The sequence below is a fragment of the Sinocyclocheilus grahami genome, unplaced genomic scaffold (genome assembly GCF_001515645.1).
Source record: "Sinocyclocheilus grahami isolate Dianchi unplaced genomic scaffold, SAMN03320097.WGS_v1.1 scaffold100.1, whole genome shotgun sequence".
Taxonomy (NCBI): Eukaryota; Metazoa; Chordata; class Actinopteri; order Cypriniformes; family Cyprinidae; genus Sinocyclocheilus; species Sinocyclocheilus grahami.
In genome coordinates, this window is record NW_015505279.1 from 1482883 (window position 1) to 1501929 (window position 19047).

Consider the following 19047-nt stretch of genomic DNA (forward strand, 5'->3'; position numbering starts at 1 on the left):
ACACTTATTCACATATTCATTTAGTGACGTGACATGTGGCCAAGTATGGTGACCCATACTCAGAATTAGTGCTCTGCACTACTTACGAGTCCGACTCTCTAACCATTAGGCCACGACTTCCCCCTATTCACAACACATATTCACTAGTAACTAAGACTTTTGCCTCCATAAAGCCCTAATTTGCTGCTTATTAATTAATAGTTAGTAAGGTAGTTGTTAAGTTTAGTTATGGGGTCGGATTAAGGGATCTAAATATGGTGATGCAGAATAAGGCATTCATATGTGCTTTATATGTACTAAGAAACGGCCAACATGCTAGTAATATGCATGCTAATAAGCAACTAGTTAATAGTGAGAATTGATCCTTAAAATAAAGTGTTACCGGATTCATATTGTGTTTTAGGATCTAAAGTACAGTATGACACACCCTATAAGTGTATGATTCCAGCGAGTCGCAAAATTATAGACTAAGAATTGTTGTATTAGTCAAAAAACAGACATGTTTACAATGCACTACTGATATTATTGAGGTCAAGCAACAGAAGACATGAATGCAGCAGAACATGCACGACTGCAAACAAAGTGTAGCTTTTTGAGACTTGAACACAGCTGCCCTGCTTTAAAGACATCATTGACTCCATTAGCATTGAAAGGACCGTGGGATATAAAACATTAAGTCCTCTCGACAGGTAATCCATCATCCAGCGGCCGGACACGAGCACAACCAAAACATATTCACAAACTGACACAGCCAACGTCACGTCCCGCTGAAAACCACTCACACGACATCTCTCACGGATTTCATGTTGATCTTGCAGCTACTGCAAAACTATCATTTAACCAGACCACTGATCTTATAAAGACCAGAATATGCCTTTAAAGACAACATGACAAAGAAACGTTAAAGCCCATGTTTCATGATGGATAGCATTTTCAGCACTAAACCATTGCACTTAAAAAAAGACATACATTCCAGAAGTGAAGTGAATTTCATTTGAAAAAAAATAAAATAAAATAAAAAAATATTTAATTAAATATAAAATAAAATTAAATATAAAATTAAATTAAAATTACAATAAATTAAAATATAAAATAAAAATAATAAATAAAATAAAAAAACTAAATAAAAATAAAATAAAATATAAAAAATACAATAAAATAAAATATAAAAAATACAATAATATAAAAAATATAAAATAAAATAAATAAATAATAATAAAAAATAATAATAAAATAAATAAATAAATAAATAAAATAAGAACTTCGAATCTTGTTTTGGAATCACTTTAGGCTGCTGATGTGTTTTTATTACTACCATACATATGGAAATTCCGCATGTGGCGGAGATGAACAGGAAATGTTTGTAAAGGCTGTGGTTGGAGAGGGAGTCTGTATTTGAGGTGTGATGTATTGATTCTCCGTGATGTGACTCTAATTGGGGAAAACCCATTTCAGGTGCAAGTCCCTCCATGAACACCTTCCTCAGAACAAGAAAAGTAGTGACCCTGAAGAAAATTCCCTCTATTACACAGCGTCCCTCAAACTCAAGGTCAGCAGCATACAAAACCGAGCACTTTAGGGCTCCATAGGTGAGTGTTTTTTTTTTTCTTCTCAGTTTGGTTTCAACATCATCTCAGAGAGGTTCCACCTCAGACTGAATTGTTGTTTCCCAACATTACTGGATGAAACAATACCCAGAGTCTCATTTCCTCATTTAAGACTGCCTACATTAGTCCATATATGCCTTATCTAGGAACAGGAAAACTCTGTGCTGTCACTACCCTAACATTTACAACGATTCAAACCTCACTGAATATATGTGTGTATAAACTGTGCCGTATTTGAATGCTTTTATAGACTGTACCTCAAGGAATGTCGTTTTGTGATAAATGAAGTGAAACGGTGTTTACATGATAAAGTGAATGTTGAGATGAGTCTGGAGGATTTCAGAGACTCACAATGCTGCGTATCGATCCATGGCCGACTGCACGTCTCTGCGGTACACGGTGCGTAGAATCACCATTATAGGGTCAAACTCGTTCTCCCAGACTTCCGCTGGAAAACACACACGCAGGAAATAAACACAGGGTGTGAGTTATGAAAAAGGAGAATACTTTAGAAACAGTCTCAGCCTGCCACCATGTGGCGAGAGCTCAGCAATAAGCTTGATGACCACAATACAGTTACATAGTATCATAGTTATATAATTATTATCTAAAAAAAATTACCGTTTTAGAAAACGAGCAGTAGAAAACTCATCGTTTGAATGCTGAAACACTGTATAAATATCGATTACCAAGAAACGGATGAAAATATCCTGATGTTTAGTTGACTCCTGTTACCTAAACTCATCTCATTAGCACTACAGCACACTTGCACCACAGTGACTAATACATGTCAAAAAGAGACAATTTGTTTATCTAATCAGCATGAAAGTATGATTTCTGATGGATCATGTGCCACTGAAGCAATGATGCTGAAAACTCCACAGGAATAAAACACATTTGAAAATACATTCAAATGTGTTATTTAAAACTGTAAAAGTATTTCACAAAATTACCTTTAAAAAAAAAAAAAAAAAAAAAGAAAAGAAAAAACTGTATTTTAATCAAATAAATGCAGGCTTGGTGGACATCAGAGACTTCTTTGCATAACATTTAAAAAATCTCACCGACCCCAGATACTAAAATGCCCATATATGAGCTGAATTTCAAATGTACAGAAATATGTTCGGTCACGTTCCATAGCAGGTATGAGAAACAAACACAAAGCTATCGCTACAGTCATAGAGTCACACTGCCATCTGGAGGTAATGAGAGGCACACACAACATCCGAAAACAATGAATTTACAGAAAAACAGCCTATCATAGTTTAATGGTAAAACAATAAGGTGCATCACCTTTAGGCGTGTACATGCCCTGCTGCATGGATCCTCCAGGCTCAAACACCGGGGCTTTGAAATCAGCTACAGCAGACAGCATCTCCTCAAAACTACAGCTGCCTGGCACCACACCGCTCTTAGGGTTCGGATTCTCCGGGATCTACAACCGCGGTCAAGGACAAGCATCAAACTCTAATGTGATCAAATTATTAAAGAGGTCAATAATGTGGTAAGTGTCAATCATTAGTTATACAGGAAGGCCTGTGTGGTTGTGAATGTTCTGATGTTTGGTTTGTTTCCATTATTTTAAATAGTACATCTTTAAAAGTGTCAAATATTACTTAATACTGTCATTTTATTTAGCTCCACTTATAAAGGTTTTCCACTTTCTCTGGCCATTTAGAAACCACTTGTGTTCTCGAAGAAACAAATGATTTTGGTTTGTACATACATCCTTTAATAACAGCTTCTTTACCTAGCTGCATAATGTTATGACACATGTGCTCAGTCTATTTGGACTGGGGCTCTTTCTGGCATTCTTTCACAATTCAATTAGCTCTTAACCAAAAGAGAGACGAGAAGATACGTTGATTCTCATGATACAAAATCGAGGACAACTTACTAACGCTTGCAAAAACAATCAAAGCAGTACATCATGTTTTCATGGTGAAAGGATACAAGATCTAGCAGGGAACTGTGGGTACGATCATTCATACACAACTGTGACACCATCTCCGCTCTCAAAATCTCATCATCTGACATTCCTGCAATGACACACAAAGAGAGAAAGACATGAGCTAATATCTACATCTCTAAACACACAATACACATGAGACGAGCTCGTGCGTGCTAACACACTATGATGTGAAAGACCGAAAGAACGTTCATAGAAAACACTTTCACACAAAGAGAGAAAGACATGAGCTAATATCTACATCTCTAAACACACAATACACATGAGACGAGCTCGTGCGTGCTAACACACTGTATGATGTGAAAGACCGAAAGAACGTTCATAGAAAACACTTTCAAAAAAATGCATCCATTAATTTTAATAGCTCTTATTTATAGCCAAACTGTGCGAATGTAACCGCATTCAGCACTCTAAAACCTTAGATTTACCAATTAGAAGTAACATGTTCCAATGATAAATCTTTCATACAATAGCATTTTATTTCTGAGCTTCATATTGTCTGTATTATGGAGAAGATATGCACCTAAGTGTATTCTGAGACTGCACAGGATGACCAGGAAGGTCAGCGCCCCCTCCAGCATGGGTCTCTCCTGCTCCGAGTCCAGCACTGCGTTCTGATGCTGAGATGCCATCGTCAGCAAATCCACCACCTTGAACCTGACATACACACAAAGCTTTTAGCATCCATCGCCGAGTGTAAAAACACAATCCAAGACAGAAAAGTTGTCGTACCTCTCAAACACGGAGGAAATGAAGTAATCTGGATCCAGTCTAGATGCACACACCTAAAGACCAAAAACAAAACACACTCAGAAAGTGCTAAATATTAGTAGCAATGGGCTTTCGGCTCAAATTCTACTGAAGAAAATTTCTGTATCATGTGTGTCTTCTAACAGCTTCTTAAATTGAAGTAATCACATGATGAAAAAGATCATGGACCCTGGATGAAGACCTATTTCAGTACAGAAGTGTTAGGTGAGCGAGCAAGAGAGAGAGTGTCAGCATGTTACCTGCAGGAGGTAGATGTCCGGGTCAATCATGGAGTTACAGAAGTGAGACTGGACATAAGTCATGGCCTGGCCTTTAATCTGCAGCCCATTTCTCACCCACATGTTACTATGGATCTCAGAAAGGCTAGCCTGCGCACACACACACACACAGATCAACACATGGGTCCCGTCTGCTTATCACACACTGCAGCATTACCATCATAACATCAAGTCACACGCCAGAATTGAAACGCGAGACATCAGTGAAGATTTATGACAAACGGCTGCTTCAGCTGTCCTCTGCTTCAGCAGCGTTTAAAGCACCGATGGACAAAATGAAGCCTTGTGTGTGGCCGTATTTTAGAACCCTGTTCTAAAACAAAAGCAATACTTTACAATATAAATAACATCAGTGGGAACAGCTCATATATACACAGTTCTAGGGAGTCCAGATTCATTGGATTTTCTTTCATCCATGAAACATATCTTTCTGTGTTTCACATATTATGAAGATTGCAAGCATGTCTCAGGTTATGAAAACTGTAACGGAGTTGATTTTTTTTTTTTTTTAAATCAACCGACAAATAGATAAAAAAAAATAATAAAAAAAAAATACTTGGCAACTTTCCTATTTTTGTGTTTTCACTACCTTAAGACATACATTATATAATGTCAAAATTTTTACGTTTATTTTATTCAACTACAGTTTTAAATGTCTATTAATTTGTCAATTTAAAAGCAATTGATTTATCTTCATTTTTATATGCGAATTATTAAATCGATAGCTTGTTCCTTCACTTAAAGTTAGGGTAGGTGATTTCGGAGAGGCTAGCAATAGCAAGCTAGCTTTGAAAGCATAAGATCCCACCCTCACTGCAAATCACTCTCCAAAGCCACGCCTCCTCCAAAACACATGACTGCACTCAGGCAGAGCAGAGGCTAACCGGAGACACGATGAGAGACGGCGTTGCTGGAGGGTTGAAACTCACGTCTCATTCACCGCTGAGAAAACATTACATTCTCGGTCTGCAATAGCGTAATGGAACGCGCTAATGAATGACGTATCATGTCTGCACAGAGGTATGCAAATACATACGTTGACAGGCAGGTAAGACAGCCTATCGTAGTCCTCGGACCGAGGAGTATGATTGGACGAACATTCTATGCCTACACATTCCACAAATTATATAAATATATATAAATTAGGGCTGTCAGTCCATTTAAATTTTTTATCGAATTAATCGATTTAATTAATCGCAAATTAAATTTGGCTGTGAAAATACCCACAAAAGATTATTTAAAGCTATTATTGTGTTAAATGAGAAAGTATAGAGCTAAAAAGAAATATTGTATTTGATTCAACAAAATGTATTACACAAACGTTTAGGCTACAACAGCCTAACATAAACTACGGAACATAAAAGATAATTTGAGAAACATCTATTTGTTTTGTATTTTTTGTTCATGCAATGAAAGTCACTAGTAACCAAAGCAGCTTTGTTACCAACAGTCTTCAAAAGTAAAACACCTTTTATGTTGCGCAAAAGAAAGTAACTCATTCAAGTTTGAAACGACATGAGGGTGCGTAAATGACAGAATATTTATTTTTTGGTGAACTATCCCTTTAATGTTTATTTAACTTATCTTTTTTTTATCAATGAAATGATACTCTAAGAAACTAAAACTGCCAGCAGGTGGCGGTAAATGTCTTTATGAGTCATTCCTTCATTGAATTCGTTCAAACTGCTGATTCATTCAGGAATGAAGTAAACGGCTCTCTTTATGAATGTGCCTTTGCATCATTGGTTCACACGATTCGTTCAAAATGAGGATTCATTCAGAAACTAAACACTGCTGTGTTGCTCACAGACGCACAACAGTTCTGCGATGGCTTCATAGGTAATCTTGTTGTTGGCAAAATTGAGCAAAAACAAACGATATTAACTTCTTATTTTCCTGAACTGTTGTATAAATCACATTTGCACTCTTGCTATTTGTGTAAAAACAGCACTTGTGTGAAATTGCTCTCGCTGATCGAAACTAAACACTGCTGTGTTGCTCACAGACGCACAACAGTTCTGCGATGGCTTCATAGGTAATCTTGTTGTTGGCAAAATTGAGCAAAAACAAACGATATTAACTTCTTATTTTCCTGAACTGTTGTATAAATCACATTTGCACTCTTGCTATTTGTGTAAAAACAGCACTTGTGTGAAATTGCTCTCGCTGATCGTGTGATATCGCTTATGATATAAATATGAGAAACTCATACAGGGGCATTTTTTGCCCCAATATCTTGAATTTTAGGGCATAACTGCATTTATGTTTGTATGTTTGTCAACAGTCAACTGTATGAAATGTAAGATGACGTACAGGTCTGGGGGCGGGGCCAGTGCGTTAACTAGGGATGTAATGATTCACTCAACTCACGATTCACGATTTTTTTTTACAAAATGAGATTTAAGACAAATTATAAATTAAATCAGTGACAACAAGACCATGAATTCGACAGCAAAAGAGAAACTCCCATTCACAAAATTCAAATCACAAATAATACTACTGATGATAAAGAATGGGTTGAATGTTAACAACTTTCGTTTCCATATAACTATAAACTATGATAAAAGTTCATCAGCATGCATTGAACTATCCCATGTTGTAGCGCAAAAAAAAAAATATTGCGACCAGCTGAGAAAGTTAGTTGCAAAAGAGCGACCAGTGGGAAGAATGAGTCTGGAGCCCTGATATGCATTATACAGAGGCAAGAGGAAAATAAAAAAATACCAGTACGTTCCCCTCAGACACACATTCATATAAACTCCTACCCCTAACTGAATCGCGATTTGTTTAGCATCTCAACCGATTTGAATCGTCACATATTTGAATCGATTTTCAACCGGCTCGCAGTTAATCGTTACATCCCTAGCGTTAACTGTGCTAAAATATTTTAATTGCGTAATTTTTTTTATGACTAATAATTAAGTTAACGCATTAAACTGACAGCCCTAATATAAATACATTTAGACCACTTAACTTAGTGATTGCTATCGGGATATGAAGAGAATTTCAACCAGCAAAACAAAACATGTTTTTGAACCACATCACCTAACCTGCCTTAAAATTGTAAGTGTCGCTCTTAGTCCTCCACAGTGGGGAAGACTTTCAGTGAATGAATTTTGATCTGTTTCACACACAAAGCTATCATATGACCTTAGAAGATGTGAAATTTAGTGTACCAGTCGTATCTGCTACTTTTATGATATATTTGTAGTCTGGCCAGCACTGGTCACTGACACCAATAAGAATTTGTCTGATTTTCGACACGAGGGTGAACAAATGCTGACTGAATGACACCGATTAATTACACACAACCAGGTTTATTGTGTGTAAGCATTAATTACACACTTCTCTCAATGTCTTAATTCACCTTCATTGTTTATTACCTGTATCTGAAGAGGGTGAACCATGATCTTCATAAGCATCTCCTGATCAGGAAGCAAACTGTCCAAATCCAGACCTTGACACTTCACTCCCTGCAAAACAACAAAAAAATAACTGATTAGTTTATAATCAGTTTCATAAAATAAAGGCTTCAAACAGACCAACTGCTAGATCCCCACTTAAAGTCTGATTCTGTAGCAGCTCTTTGCTCAAGAAAAAAGGTCAATAAATCACATATTCCTAAATCAATAATTATCTGCATTTTGTTTTTGGTCAAGTATGCAGACTTTTTGCTGTGACTGACATATACTGTACATGCTCAATACGGATAGCATTTTTGGTGACAGAACTGGGACTAAAAACTGCCCAGGATTTTGCAGGTCTATCACAATTTATAACATACAAGCCAATACAATACCAAATAAACATACAAGTGCTGATATGCACAGTCCAGACTTCTTACTGTTTGCATCACTCCACATATCTGTGCTTGCTCGTTTCAAACTGGTTCTCAATATTAGTGGTTGGGATTTTTCAATGACTCTTACTACTGCTGGTTGCATCCTTTTACAAGGAGGAGACTGCCTTTATGAGTAAGACATTGAATTATTCACTCAACGGATTTGTTCTGAGTGTGTCAGACTGTGCTTCAAGCTCACCTTGCTGAGGAACATGGCATAGTATCTATGGAGAGGTAAATGAAAGGTCAGCTGGTTGAGGGCAGGCTGTGACCGAGAGAAAAAGGGGGGGAGAGGGGAGTTACTCACTGGTTCCACTTTATCAAGACACAATCTGACAGTGTGAACATCAAGACTGTACCTCATCTACAAACCCAATGGCATCAAACCACATCTGAAGAGTTTCCAGACAGTACCGCACCACTGTCTTAGTGTACTCTTGGGTCTCCTGGCAACACACAATATGTTTAACTCATACACAAACCTCCTTAAAAAACACTAATATGTTCACACAGAACGCATTTTTGAATTCTACTGCGCTGCTTTTCCATTGTATTTTAATGTAAGCATGTGCAAGATGGGTGTCTCATGTCCTTTGCAGCATCTCACACATGACGCAGTGCTCTAAAAATGAGGCACGGATGTCTCAAGACCTTACAATCCCCCCCCCAATCATCTTCTCGCATTTATTAACACACAAAATGCATTCTGTGTGAATGGCCCCTGAAAGCAATCATCAATTACATATATCTATTGTACAACACCAACAATTCTAGAAGAGACAAACCTGCAATCATACGTGACAAAACCCTAAAATACAACTCGATATGCAACATCTAAATGAGAGCATTTTAAAAACAAAAAGGTGCTGAGTGTGATGCATGTAGAGATGAATGTAGCCTCACTTTGACTTTGCAGTGTGTTAGGAGACCCCACATGGGCTGAGCACAGGCCTCCAGCTCAGCTGCAAACGCTGCATAATACGTCTGAGACTCAAACTCCACGTGCTCATTCAGCTCTCTCTTATTCAGATTCATCCCTAACACAGCAAAAGGCACAGAGAGGAAATCCATAACATCAGAGTGAATTATTGACTCCGTTTCAGTTGTAACATGACCTATATCGCACAGAGAGTTCTTTCATTTTAATCAACAAAATCAAAACGTCCTTCGAAAAATAGTCCTGGATGCTTATGTAGTTAACATCTATAAAAGGCATTCAAGGCCATGCTATATTGCAAGTACAGTCACATTACCAATAGCCTATATTACAATAAAGCACAGCCTCTCCTAACTCATTGCTTAATTAAGTAAACACCAATTCATTCACATTTCTAATTCATAGGACTGAGAGAAAAAAAAAGAAAAAAAGCACTACAGGCTTTGAAACAAAAACTGTATGACCGCAGGATTTCCTTTCAGTCACTGACCTTGGAAGAAGGAGACGAAACTCATCCAGAGCAGCAGCAGAGAATGATCCTCCAGGAAGCGCTTGGCCACACTTTGGTGCGAGAGGATATTAATAAAATCACTAACTAAAGGCCAGTAGGTGTTATTCTTCAGTAGAGCTTCACCACAGTTCACCACCACGTGACGATTATTCTCCTCATCTGTGACAGATCGAAGACATTTTGTAGCCGGCAATCCAATACATTTGCAAATAGTGCATGGTATGCATATTGCAAGTAGTGTGGTAGCATGCCATTTTGAACACAGCCTACACTTTGCTTCTTTTGTTACCTTGCAGTTCGCTCTTGATAAGGCAGCTCTCCATCATGTAGAGGAGCACAGTGACCATGATGTCCAGTAACTGGCACTCCTCTGTGACGTGTCTCGCCAGCTCCTCGTTACTGAAGAGCTGCACGCTGATGTGAACGATGCGGTTGGACATGGTGTCCGACTCGTGACTCTTCATGAGGGTCTTCATGATGAAGGCGTAGTGTTGTACAAATGTTTTAGTGAAAGTGATCTGTGGCACAGGAGAAGGACATTCAAATGTTATAGATTTTGATTTAAAAAAGTAACAAAAAAATATATATTTAAAAAATATATATATTTAGAGATCACGGACTGGTTGCACCAGCTATACAAAAGTTACAACTCGCAGCCTTGTGGTGTAAAAGGGCACTAATTTACACACTATTACATATTTGCCTATATGATATACATATATTAAACTTAGATGAATGGTGATCACTGTATGTAAGGTCCAATATTAATACTCCCAAAGTTGCAAAGAGCGTAACAAAATGTAGAAACGCTAGTAAATTTAGGAAAATAAATACTGCCGATTTACAGGTTAAACAAAGCAAAGGTTCATTTTGGATCCTGCATACATAAGAGTTTGCCAGCACTGAATACCTTGTAATCCTGATCTGGCAACATGTTGAGCAAAAAAGTGACCATCTTCTGTGGAAATTCATACTTAATAGTCCAAAACAATAACTCTTCTAAAAAACATTTGTGTTTCAGGGTGTCCATTATGGATGGATCTAACAAAACAGGAGAACAGCAAGGAAATGCAATTGTTTTTGTTACTACATTATTTGGGGAATAATTGCTCGTGAGATCAACGGATGATGAGATCTAACGGGCTCTACCTTTGGTAGTGCTACTGAGCTTCACTCTTTTCCTCTGGCCCACACCCTGCAGCCCATCCTGATCCTCCTGTCAGACAAATACATGAACCGCCTTTAATTTGACCCACTCTTCTCAACAATGAGCACGGCTAAAACAATCAGTTCAGTGGCTAAAAGGCTGTAGACACACCCTACTGTGTTTGTTTTGACTAGTTGCTGGGTCACATTTTATCTGTCCCACAAGTCTGTGTGCCTACCTCTTTGCTAGAGTCCTCCAGACTGGCAGCGGCAGTAGCTCCTAAAATAATTATAAACATAAAGAAAATAAATTATAACCGTGTTACCAAAGAGTCATCAAGACCTGCTTCTCCCTATTCACCCATCAGACATGAAGCACAGTAGAGGCTGCAAGTGTTACCCAGTAGACTGAGCGCTCCTGCCCCAGCTCCTGCTCCTTTCTCCTCCACTGACACCAGACCTGAACTCTTCAATGCTGACAAATACTTCTCATAGTTCCTCTTCGCATAAACATTCTCCTCTTGACCTGTGGGTGTGGGACAATACAGAAGCGTGAAAAATGAGTTTAAAAATGTTTTCGCCTATTTTTAATGGGGGTCATATGAAGTGAAAAAGAACAACAACAAAAACACATCGTCAGGGAAAAAAGCCCATTATGGAGGCTAATAGCTGCAAAAACAGCTTAATTAAAAACCGTTGGAATTATGATGTTAAAAGCAAGAATACATCAATGCATAAAAGTCCACATTTAACCATCAGTAACAACAGTTCAGAATGGGGAAGTAGGATATACTTTTAAAAATACGTTTCCGAAAGGGGATTTTCACAGCTATGCCATAAAAGAACAATTTCCAGGGAAACTTTCAGTGAACAGTTCTTAAAAAAAAAATAAAAAATGTGTGAAGAACATTAAGAATCGGTAGAAACGTATTCCATCCTAAAGAAGCTTTTGTGGAAAGGTTCCATGGATGGTAAAGGTTCTTCATGGAATCAAAAAACTTTATTTTTAAGAGTGTACGTGCTATTATCCTAAACATTTATTTGGCTAAAGGAAAGTTGTAGAACACTGTGGTGTTTATGGCTCCCAGAGATTTATACTTTTTTTTAAAATAAAAATAAAAGCCCAAGTTTAACCAGATGCATGATCACTGCACATAGTTTTATGTTTCGGTCACAATTTAAAGCAGGTTTTATTTTTTCCCACAGGCTGTTATTGAAGGATGGATATAGTTAAACATGACAGCAAACCCACAACCTATCAATAAATATTGCGATTTGTTTCACATTTGAATAAGACAGCCAATCATAACAAAGGTCATTTGCATATATAGGTTTTAAAGGGCACAGCAACAAAAACAGCCTTTTTAATTGTAAAGGTGAGAGAGTGGAAATGGTCCAACAAACAAATATGTGATAAATGAAACAACCCCAGTAAACAAAAGGCAATTAAAAACTCAAATGACTGGAAAAAAAACAGATGCAGGCAGACACGACTTAAATTGTTCGACTACTCCACATGCAAAACAAACACATTTCTCAGACATACTCACCCATGCTCAGTTCTTTAAAGGTCTGCTGATTGGTTAAGATCTTGGTGAGAACAGTGCGCATGGCCCCGCCCATCTTGGTGAGCTCTTCTAAGAAGGATATGTGCAGGTCTAACTGCTGCAGAACCTTCTGCAGATCTCTGTCAGCGGCCGACTCTGCCAGCACATGATAAGATGTTTGTGTGTGACAAAATAAAGCAGCATGTGATACCCCAGTGAGCAGGACTAGCAGGCTCAGCCAGTACATGCCACACACGGGGCTAATATTATTCAAAAGCACAGAGAAAGCGGTTGACGTTATTTTACATCGCAGATGGTCTTATTCATAAAAACCCTATTTGTAAAAGCTAAGCAAAGTGTTTCTGATCAGAATCCACGGAACCAGGTCCAGACTAAACACTTCAAAGACCCCATGAAATGAAAACTGGAGTTTTGTGGCTTTCAGTTCTATGAGCTTTGAGGAAATCTAGTGTACACCTATAAATTCCCAAAACACCCTTTAGACAACAAACACATTTAAAATATAGCATTTCTCAAACAGGAAGATGGGCCAAACATATTGATCATAGAAGTAGGTTTCTTCGATATGCCCCGCCCCAACTCTACTGGAAATATATCAACACGTGATGCTTGATGCTCGTGAAGCCATTTCATGTGGTCTTTACAGCACTGTACGTGCATTAAAGAATGAATGAAGAATGCTGGTAACTGAACTATGGTTCCCTTTGACTTCCATTATATGGGCAAAAAATGCAATGGAAGACAACAGGTATCGAAACTGTTTGGTTGCCAACAACATCAAATAATGCCATAATTTTCATTTCTGAGTGGACTATCCCTTTAAAGGAAGAGTTCACCCTAATATGAAAATCTGATATGGATTTACTCACCCTCAGGCTATTCAAGAGGCAGATCAGTTTCTTTCTTCAACAGAACATTTAGAGAATTCAGAGAAATGTAGCATTACATCACTTGCTCGGCAATGGATCCTCTGCAGTGAATGGGTGCCGTCAGAATGAGAGTCCAAACAGCTGATAACAACATCACAATAATCCACAGAAACATCTAATATTCGTGTTTAGTGAAACTCTATAATAAACAAATCCATCGAGACATGTTTAACTTCAAACCATTACTTCCAGCTAAAATAAGAGTCCTCGATCCATAAAATTGCTTTCGCTTTCGTGAAATCCAGTCTGAATCAGGAGAGAAATATGCACAGATAAAAAAAAATAAAAACCTTTTGCAAGCGAAACTGTTGTTGTTGGTGGATTTTGATGTGAGCAGACAAAAGGGAATGGACTTTTTCACTAGATGAAGCATTTTTATGTATTATGGACTCACATTTTGGCCAGAAGTGATGTTTAAAGTTAAACTGCCTTGATGGATTTGTTTCTTTTTGCTCGGCAATGGATCCTCTGCAGTGAATGGGTGCCGTCAGAATGAGAGTCCAAACAGCTGATAACAACATCACAATAATCCACAGAAACATCTAATATTCGTGTTTAGTGAAACTCTATAATAAACAAATCCATCGAGACATGTTTAACTTCAAACCATTACTTCCAGCTAAAATAAGAGTCCTCGATCCATAAAATTGCTTTCGCTTTCGTGAAATCCAGTCTGAATCAGGAGAGAAATATGCACAGATAAAAAAAAATAAAAACCTTTTGCAAGCGAAACTGTTGTTGTTGGTGGATTTTGATGTGAGCAGACAAAAGGGAATGGACTTTTTCACTAGATGAAGCATTTTTATGTATTATGGACTCACATTTTGGCCAGAAGTGATGTTTAAAGTTAAACTGCCTTAATGATGGATTGGTTTCTTTTTTTTTTTTTTACAAACAAACAGCTTTTCACTTCACAAGATGTTAACTGATAGAATAGAGACGTGTGGATCACTGTGATGTTTTTATCAGCTGTTTGGACTCTCATTCAGAGGATCCATTGCTGAGCAACTAATGTAATGCTACATTTCTCCAAATCTGTTCTGATGAAGAAACATTACATGTACATCTTGGATGGCCTGAGGGTGAAACTTCCAATAAATAACATTTTAGGTGAAGCATTTAAGGTGTGATCTGGTGTCCTCACCTGGCTCAGTGTAGCCGTCTCTCAGGTACTGAATGATAGTGATGATAAACCGCGGCAGCACCATCTCAGACATGAGCAGCAGATCCCGAGGGACTGATGGCACATTCTCTCCCGTTTTTAACCGATGCCTACTGCAAAACCTGTCACACAAGAGCATGTAAATTAGAATTCAACATGTCAGCTGAGCTGAATTTGCTGTTTAGTGCACAAAAATCCCATTGTCATTGTAACAAATACAAATTCGTATACAGGAAAAAAAAAACAATCTGATGTCTGAGGTCACAGACTGTTTTCATAAAGGTCAATGGACAACCACAATATGCAATTTTTCAGGTTTTTCACTAACATCATAGAGGAGGTGTAGGAATAAAAGATCGGTGTTAGATCAGGGCTCAAAATATCATAATACAACAGTATATTTTCCCCATTAATTTTCATTGCTGAGAGTTGAAAAACAGGCAGGGGCAAACTCACCAGCTCAGAGGACCTTATTACAATCATCATGAAAAAAGACAAACAAGTACTTAAAGTCCCCATGAAATCAAAATGAAAGTTTTTTGGGTGTTAGTTAGGGCTGCACGATAAATCGAAATGGAATCGAGATCGCGATTCGACAGAAGCTGCGATTGTCATGCGTATCTTTCAGTGAAGCGCGGTTCTGTGATCAGCAGTAAATCTCCATCCAAAGGCCAGAGAAACTCCAAATACACCTTGCAGAAGAAACCCAGAAAATGCCTATCGCTGCAGCTGAATAAACAGAAGATTCAACTGCTTTCTTCGATTCAACGTGACTAATATAAACACACAACCACGGCAATTTACAGTTTATCTGAGTTCTTATTATAATTTTCATTCAAATAAAGTATATTTATAATGCAATGCCTTTATCACTGCTTAAATACTATGAAATATGTTGCGTGCCTTATTCTGTGTAAGAAGCCACGTCATCTCACAGAAGGATTTATTTCAAACACTCGACTGACATTGAGTTTGGAGTAAAAATATGTTATTAAATGTGGTATTTTCACATGCTCTCAGATGGAGCAGCATTTACTGCACAGAGCCTTAGTTCACTGAGAAGCTACGCAAACAGCTGTCATTATCGCAAATTATTTCTTCAATTTCATAATCGCGCGATTTTTTTCCGTAACTTGTCAGTGAAATACGGCTATGTGTAGTAAATTCTGCTCCATCTGAAAGCACGTGATGATGATTTCCTGCTGATTACAGAACCGACATTACTATCAAAACACGCATGACAATCGCATTCGATTAATCGTGCAGCCCTAGTGTTAGTATCAGTATGTTAGTCTTAAGGTTATCTATAAGGCAGTGTGCTCCAAAACAGTGACACAATTCACATTTAGAAGATATAAGCATTCAAAGCTTGCAGTTCGTCACTTCCGCCAAAACGGCTCAACGATTTTTTTGACGTCACATTGTACTTCAGCTTCTCATCAAACTTTCTGTCCAATCAAATGCTCTCTAGAATCCGAAGCGCCCGCCCCCTGCACTATAAAATAGACGCTGAAGCCGTGGCTGAAATCGGTCACTTGTCCACAGAATTAGTATTTTCTGTACAGTGAATGGCACGTAGTGCACTATATAGGGGGCAGGGAATGATTCAAACAGTGTATATATGCTTTCCATTGAGGAAAAAAAGAAGTCTGTGTCACGCTATCCACCGCACCGCACACTCTGCTCCGGTCCAGAGACACGATAGCACGGAGCGGACCACATGCGCGAGTCGCCGCAGACCACAAAATGTATCGGAGCTATTTGAATTCTACACAGAATGCTATATTTTATAGCAATATGGATGAGATTGTGGCTGGCATACCCTGTCAAATGCAGCTTTACAGAGCTCAATGGCTCTGAACGGCTCTAGCCCAAGCTGTGATATAAACGAACGCTATTGGCTATTTTAAAAAGGGGCGGGGCTGCTTGATATGTCCCGCCCTCTCTTCCTGTTTCAGTTAAAATGACATCAACACATAGTACTGCTACGTGTTTCTAAGCATTTCAGTGGACCTTTAAATTGTTTTAATTGGGAATTAACTATTTCTCCCATGAAGCATTGCAACAGACACAATATAAAAATACAAATATATATCCAACGACATCTATAAGTCAGTTTTAAATTATAAGCACACAAACAATATGCTTTATTGCAAAATGTTCATATATATATATAGAAATATGCAAGTAGGCTGGTGGCGTAGAGAGAAAGACTCGATTACGCCATTCACAATGCTTCATGGGAGTTGATTTCTTGCAGTTTTGTTTCCCATGTTAACAGCGACTTCTCTGATTGGCGGATCTCTGTTCAGAATTATGGGTAGTGTATTTCTCCTCACATATAACTGGCTGTTAAAGTCACAATGAAACCGAAGTAGCGACAGATCTTTTCTTTTGTATTATTAGCGGAAAAGAAAATAATGGTTTTGGAGAGCTGACACGGTCTCAGAGATGTTTTGACTTTGACTTGATATTGACTTCTGGATTTCAACTGATCTTAATTCTGATAAACCAATATTTCTATGGCATCGTGAAGCACCTTTATTTTTAAGAGTGTATACCCAAAATGCCTGCTTATTTGTGGTCCTCTTATGACGCTGCAGAACCAGAACACAACTATAATCTGATATCAACGAGCCAATGTTATGAGGACCAAAAATTGTGCCGATAATGATGACTAGGTAGACAGCTTACAAGGTTTGAGAATAATACACTCCAAAATACCTCATATTCATAATTCAACTAATATAATCATATTAGGTGGGGTGATATATATATATATATATATAGAGAGAGAGAGAGAGAGAGAGAGAGAGAGAGAGAATCAGTTTTTTTTTTTCTTCCAAGATGGACAGCTCTATGACATAATCCCCAAAACAGCTGCTAACTCAGTTATGATTCCCAAAAATGTTGTCTCTCGCTAGGTTTGGGACGGTGACATTTCAAAACCTGCTTAACCAGAATGTGATCAGCTATAAAGTGATGACAAAAACGCTGCGGACGTGGAACACCAATAAATTCAGCTGAAAACAAAAAGTACCAGATGGACAGTTTATAGCTTTAAGACTACGATGTCCCAAATCACTGCAGATTCGGAATTCACCTACAATATCATGCCATTACAATGCTGTCCGTGTAGTCATCACATTAGCCTGGAGACTATCCCTTAAATTGTGCTGGTGATGCATGTGTTATGATGCTAAACAATGATAACAATGTCAAGAGAGGCAACTCGCAAGCTTTCACATCATGATCCCCTCAAATCTGCTGCTGATTCGGGATGCGCCTAGATGTTATGATGCCCCCCAAACGCGGTCCAGCCCCTGTCGGTCTGTGAGTGGCTACTGACCCGCTCGCTCTCATCACGTTCCCGTCCCCGCAGTCACAGGCCCCGCCGGCCTGGCTCCGGAACATGTTAAAGTCGTGGCCCGTGTGGTCGCCGTTATTGAAGCACTCCGCGCATAACGACATGCAGGGCGAGATGCCGCAGGTCCGGCAGCGGTACGCCACGAAGTTGGCGGTCCACACCAGCCCGCAGAGGGTGGCGTTATCGTAGGAGCGGACGGCCCGGCAGAACTCGTCGAAGCCGTCGCCTCCAGCCAGCAGCCATTTACACCAGTCCAGCGCCTCCGGGTCCGAGCCCCGCTCCGGGTGCAGCACGCTATCCAGCAGCTCCTGCAGCTGCCGCAGCCCCGAGCTGTTGTCGCTCCTCCTCAGGTCTGCCTTCAGATGCGCGGCGGTGGATTTCTTGTCCCGGCGCAGCAGCGACGCCGCCATCATGCGCTACGGGTTTGTTGTGCTCACTTTATTTTGGTTGTCTCGTTGCTGTGATCGCGGCGCTTCTCGCGAGGTCTTGTTGCTACGGCTCTGTTGCAAGTCTCGCGAGAGTGGCTCTAGACGTGAAACGAGGAACTAAAAGAGGCAGCTGATCAGAGATTACCGTGACATTTAGCAGACGGTTTTTTTGTGTGTGTGAGAAACAGCGCAAGCGATTTATAATAAAGGAGGTAACAGTATTTGCAGTGCCATACGTTTTTAAGAAGCTATAGTGCAATACACGTTTTGAAAAATTGCAGTGAACCTTTTGTTTAAAAAACTGTCTCTGTAACTGATCAGATAAAATGGGTCGAAAGGGATTTTTATTCCTAATTTAACTTCCCACTGTGTCTTTTAAATTCATAAACTTCTTATATTACTGTAATTGATTGACGGTAACGTCACGTGGTACCTGTTACTTTTCTCCGCGCTGTAAATATGGACCAATCAGCTGTTTGAGATTAGTGAGGTGAGAGTAATGATTTAAGCGAGATTACTGGGTCAAATTTCAA

General features: G+C 38.8%; 1 protein-coding gene across 1 annotated transcript in view; it reads right to left on the reverse strand.

Annotated features, from left to right (window-relative positions):
• The window catches only part of ubr3 (ubiquitin protein ligase E3 component n-recognin 3), a 74768-nt gene extending 56190 nt beyond the window's left edge, over positions 1-18578 (reverse strand). Inside the window, exons 1-19 of the mRNA XM_016276290.1 lie at positions 18069-18578; positions 14702-14841; positions 12611-12763; positions 11461-11586; positions 11300-11340; positions 11064-11130; positions 10825-10955; positions 10204-10432; positions 9894-10073; positions 9370-9503; positions 8826-8912; positions 8666-8731; positions 8009-8098; positions 4587-4715; positions 4309-4361; positions 4100-4233; positions 3561-3646; positions 2901-3042; positions 1959-2055 (exon numbers count right to left, since the gene is read on the reverse strand). Of these exons, the coding sequence (XP_016131776.1) occupies positions 1959-2055; positions 2901-3042; positions 3561-3646; positions 4100-4233; positions 4309-4361; positions 4587-4715; positions 8009-8098; positions 8666-8731; positions 8826-8912; positions 9370-9503; positions 9894-10073; positions 10204-10432; positions 10825-10955; positions 11064-11130; positions 11300-11340; positions 11461-11586; positions 12611-12763; positions 14702-14841; positions 18069-18499 (2516 nt within the window). The 5' untranslated portion in view covers positions 18500-18578. The remainder of the gene's footprint in view (positions 1-1958; positions 2056-2900; positions 3043-3560; positions 3647-4099; positions 4234-4308; positions 4362-4586; positions 4716-8008; positions 8099-8665; positions 8732-8825; positions 8913-9369; positions 9504-9893; positions 10074-10203; positions 10433-10824; positions 10956-11063; positions 11131-11299; positions 11341-11460; positions 11587-12610; positions 12764-14701; positions 14842-18068) is intronic.
• Positions 18579-19047: the final 469 nt, after the last annotated feature.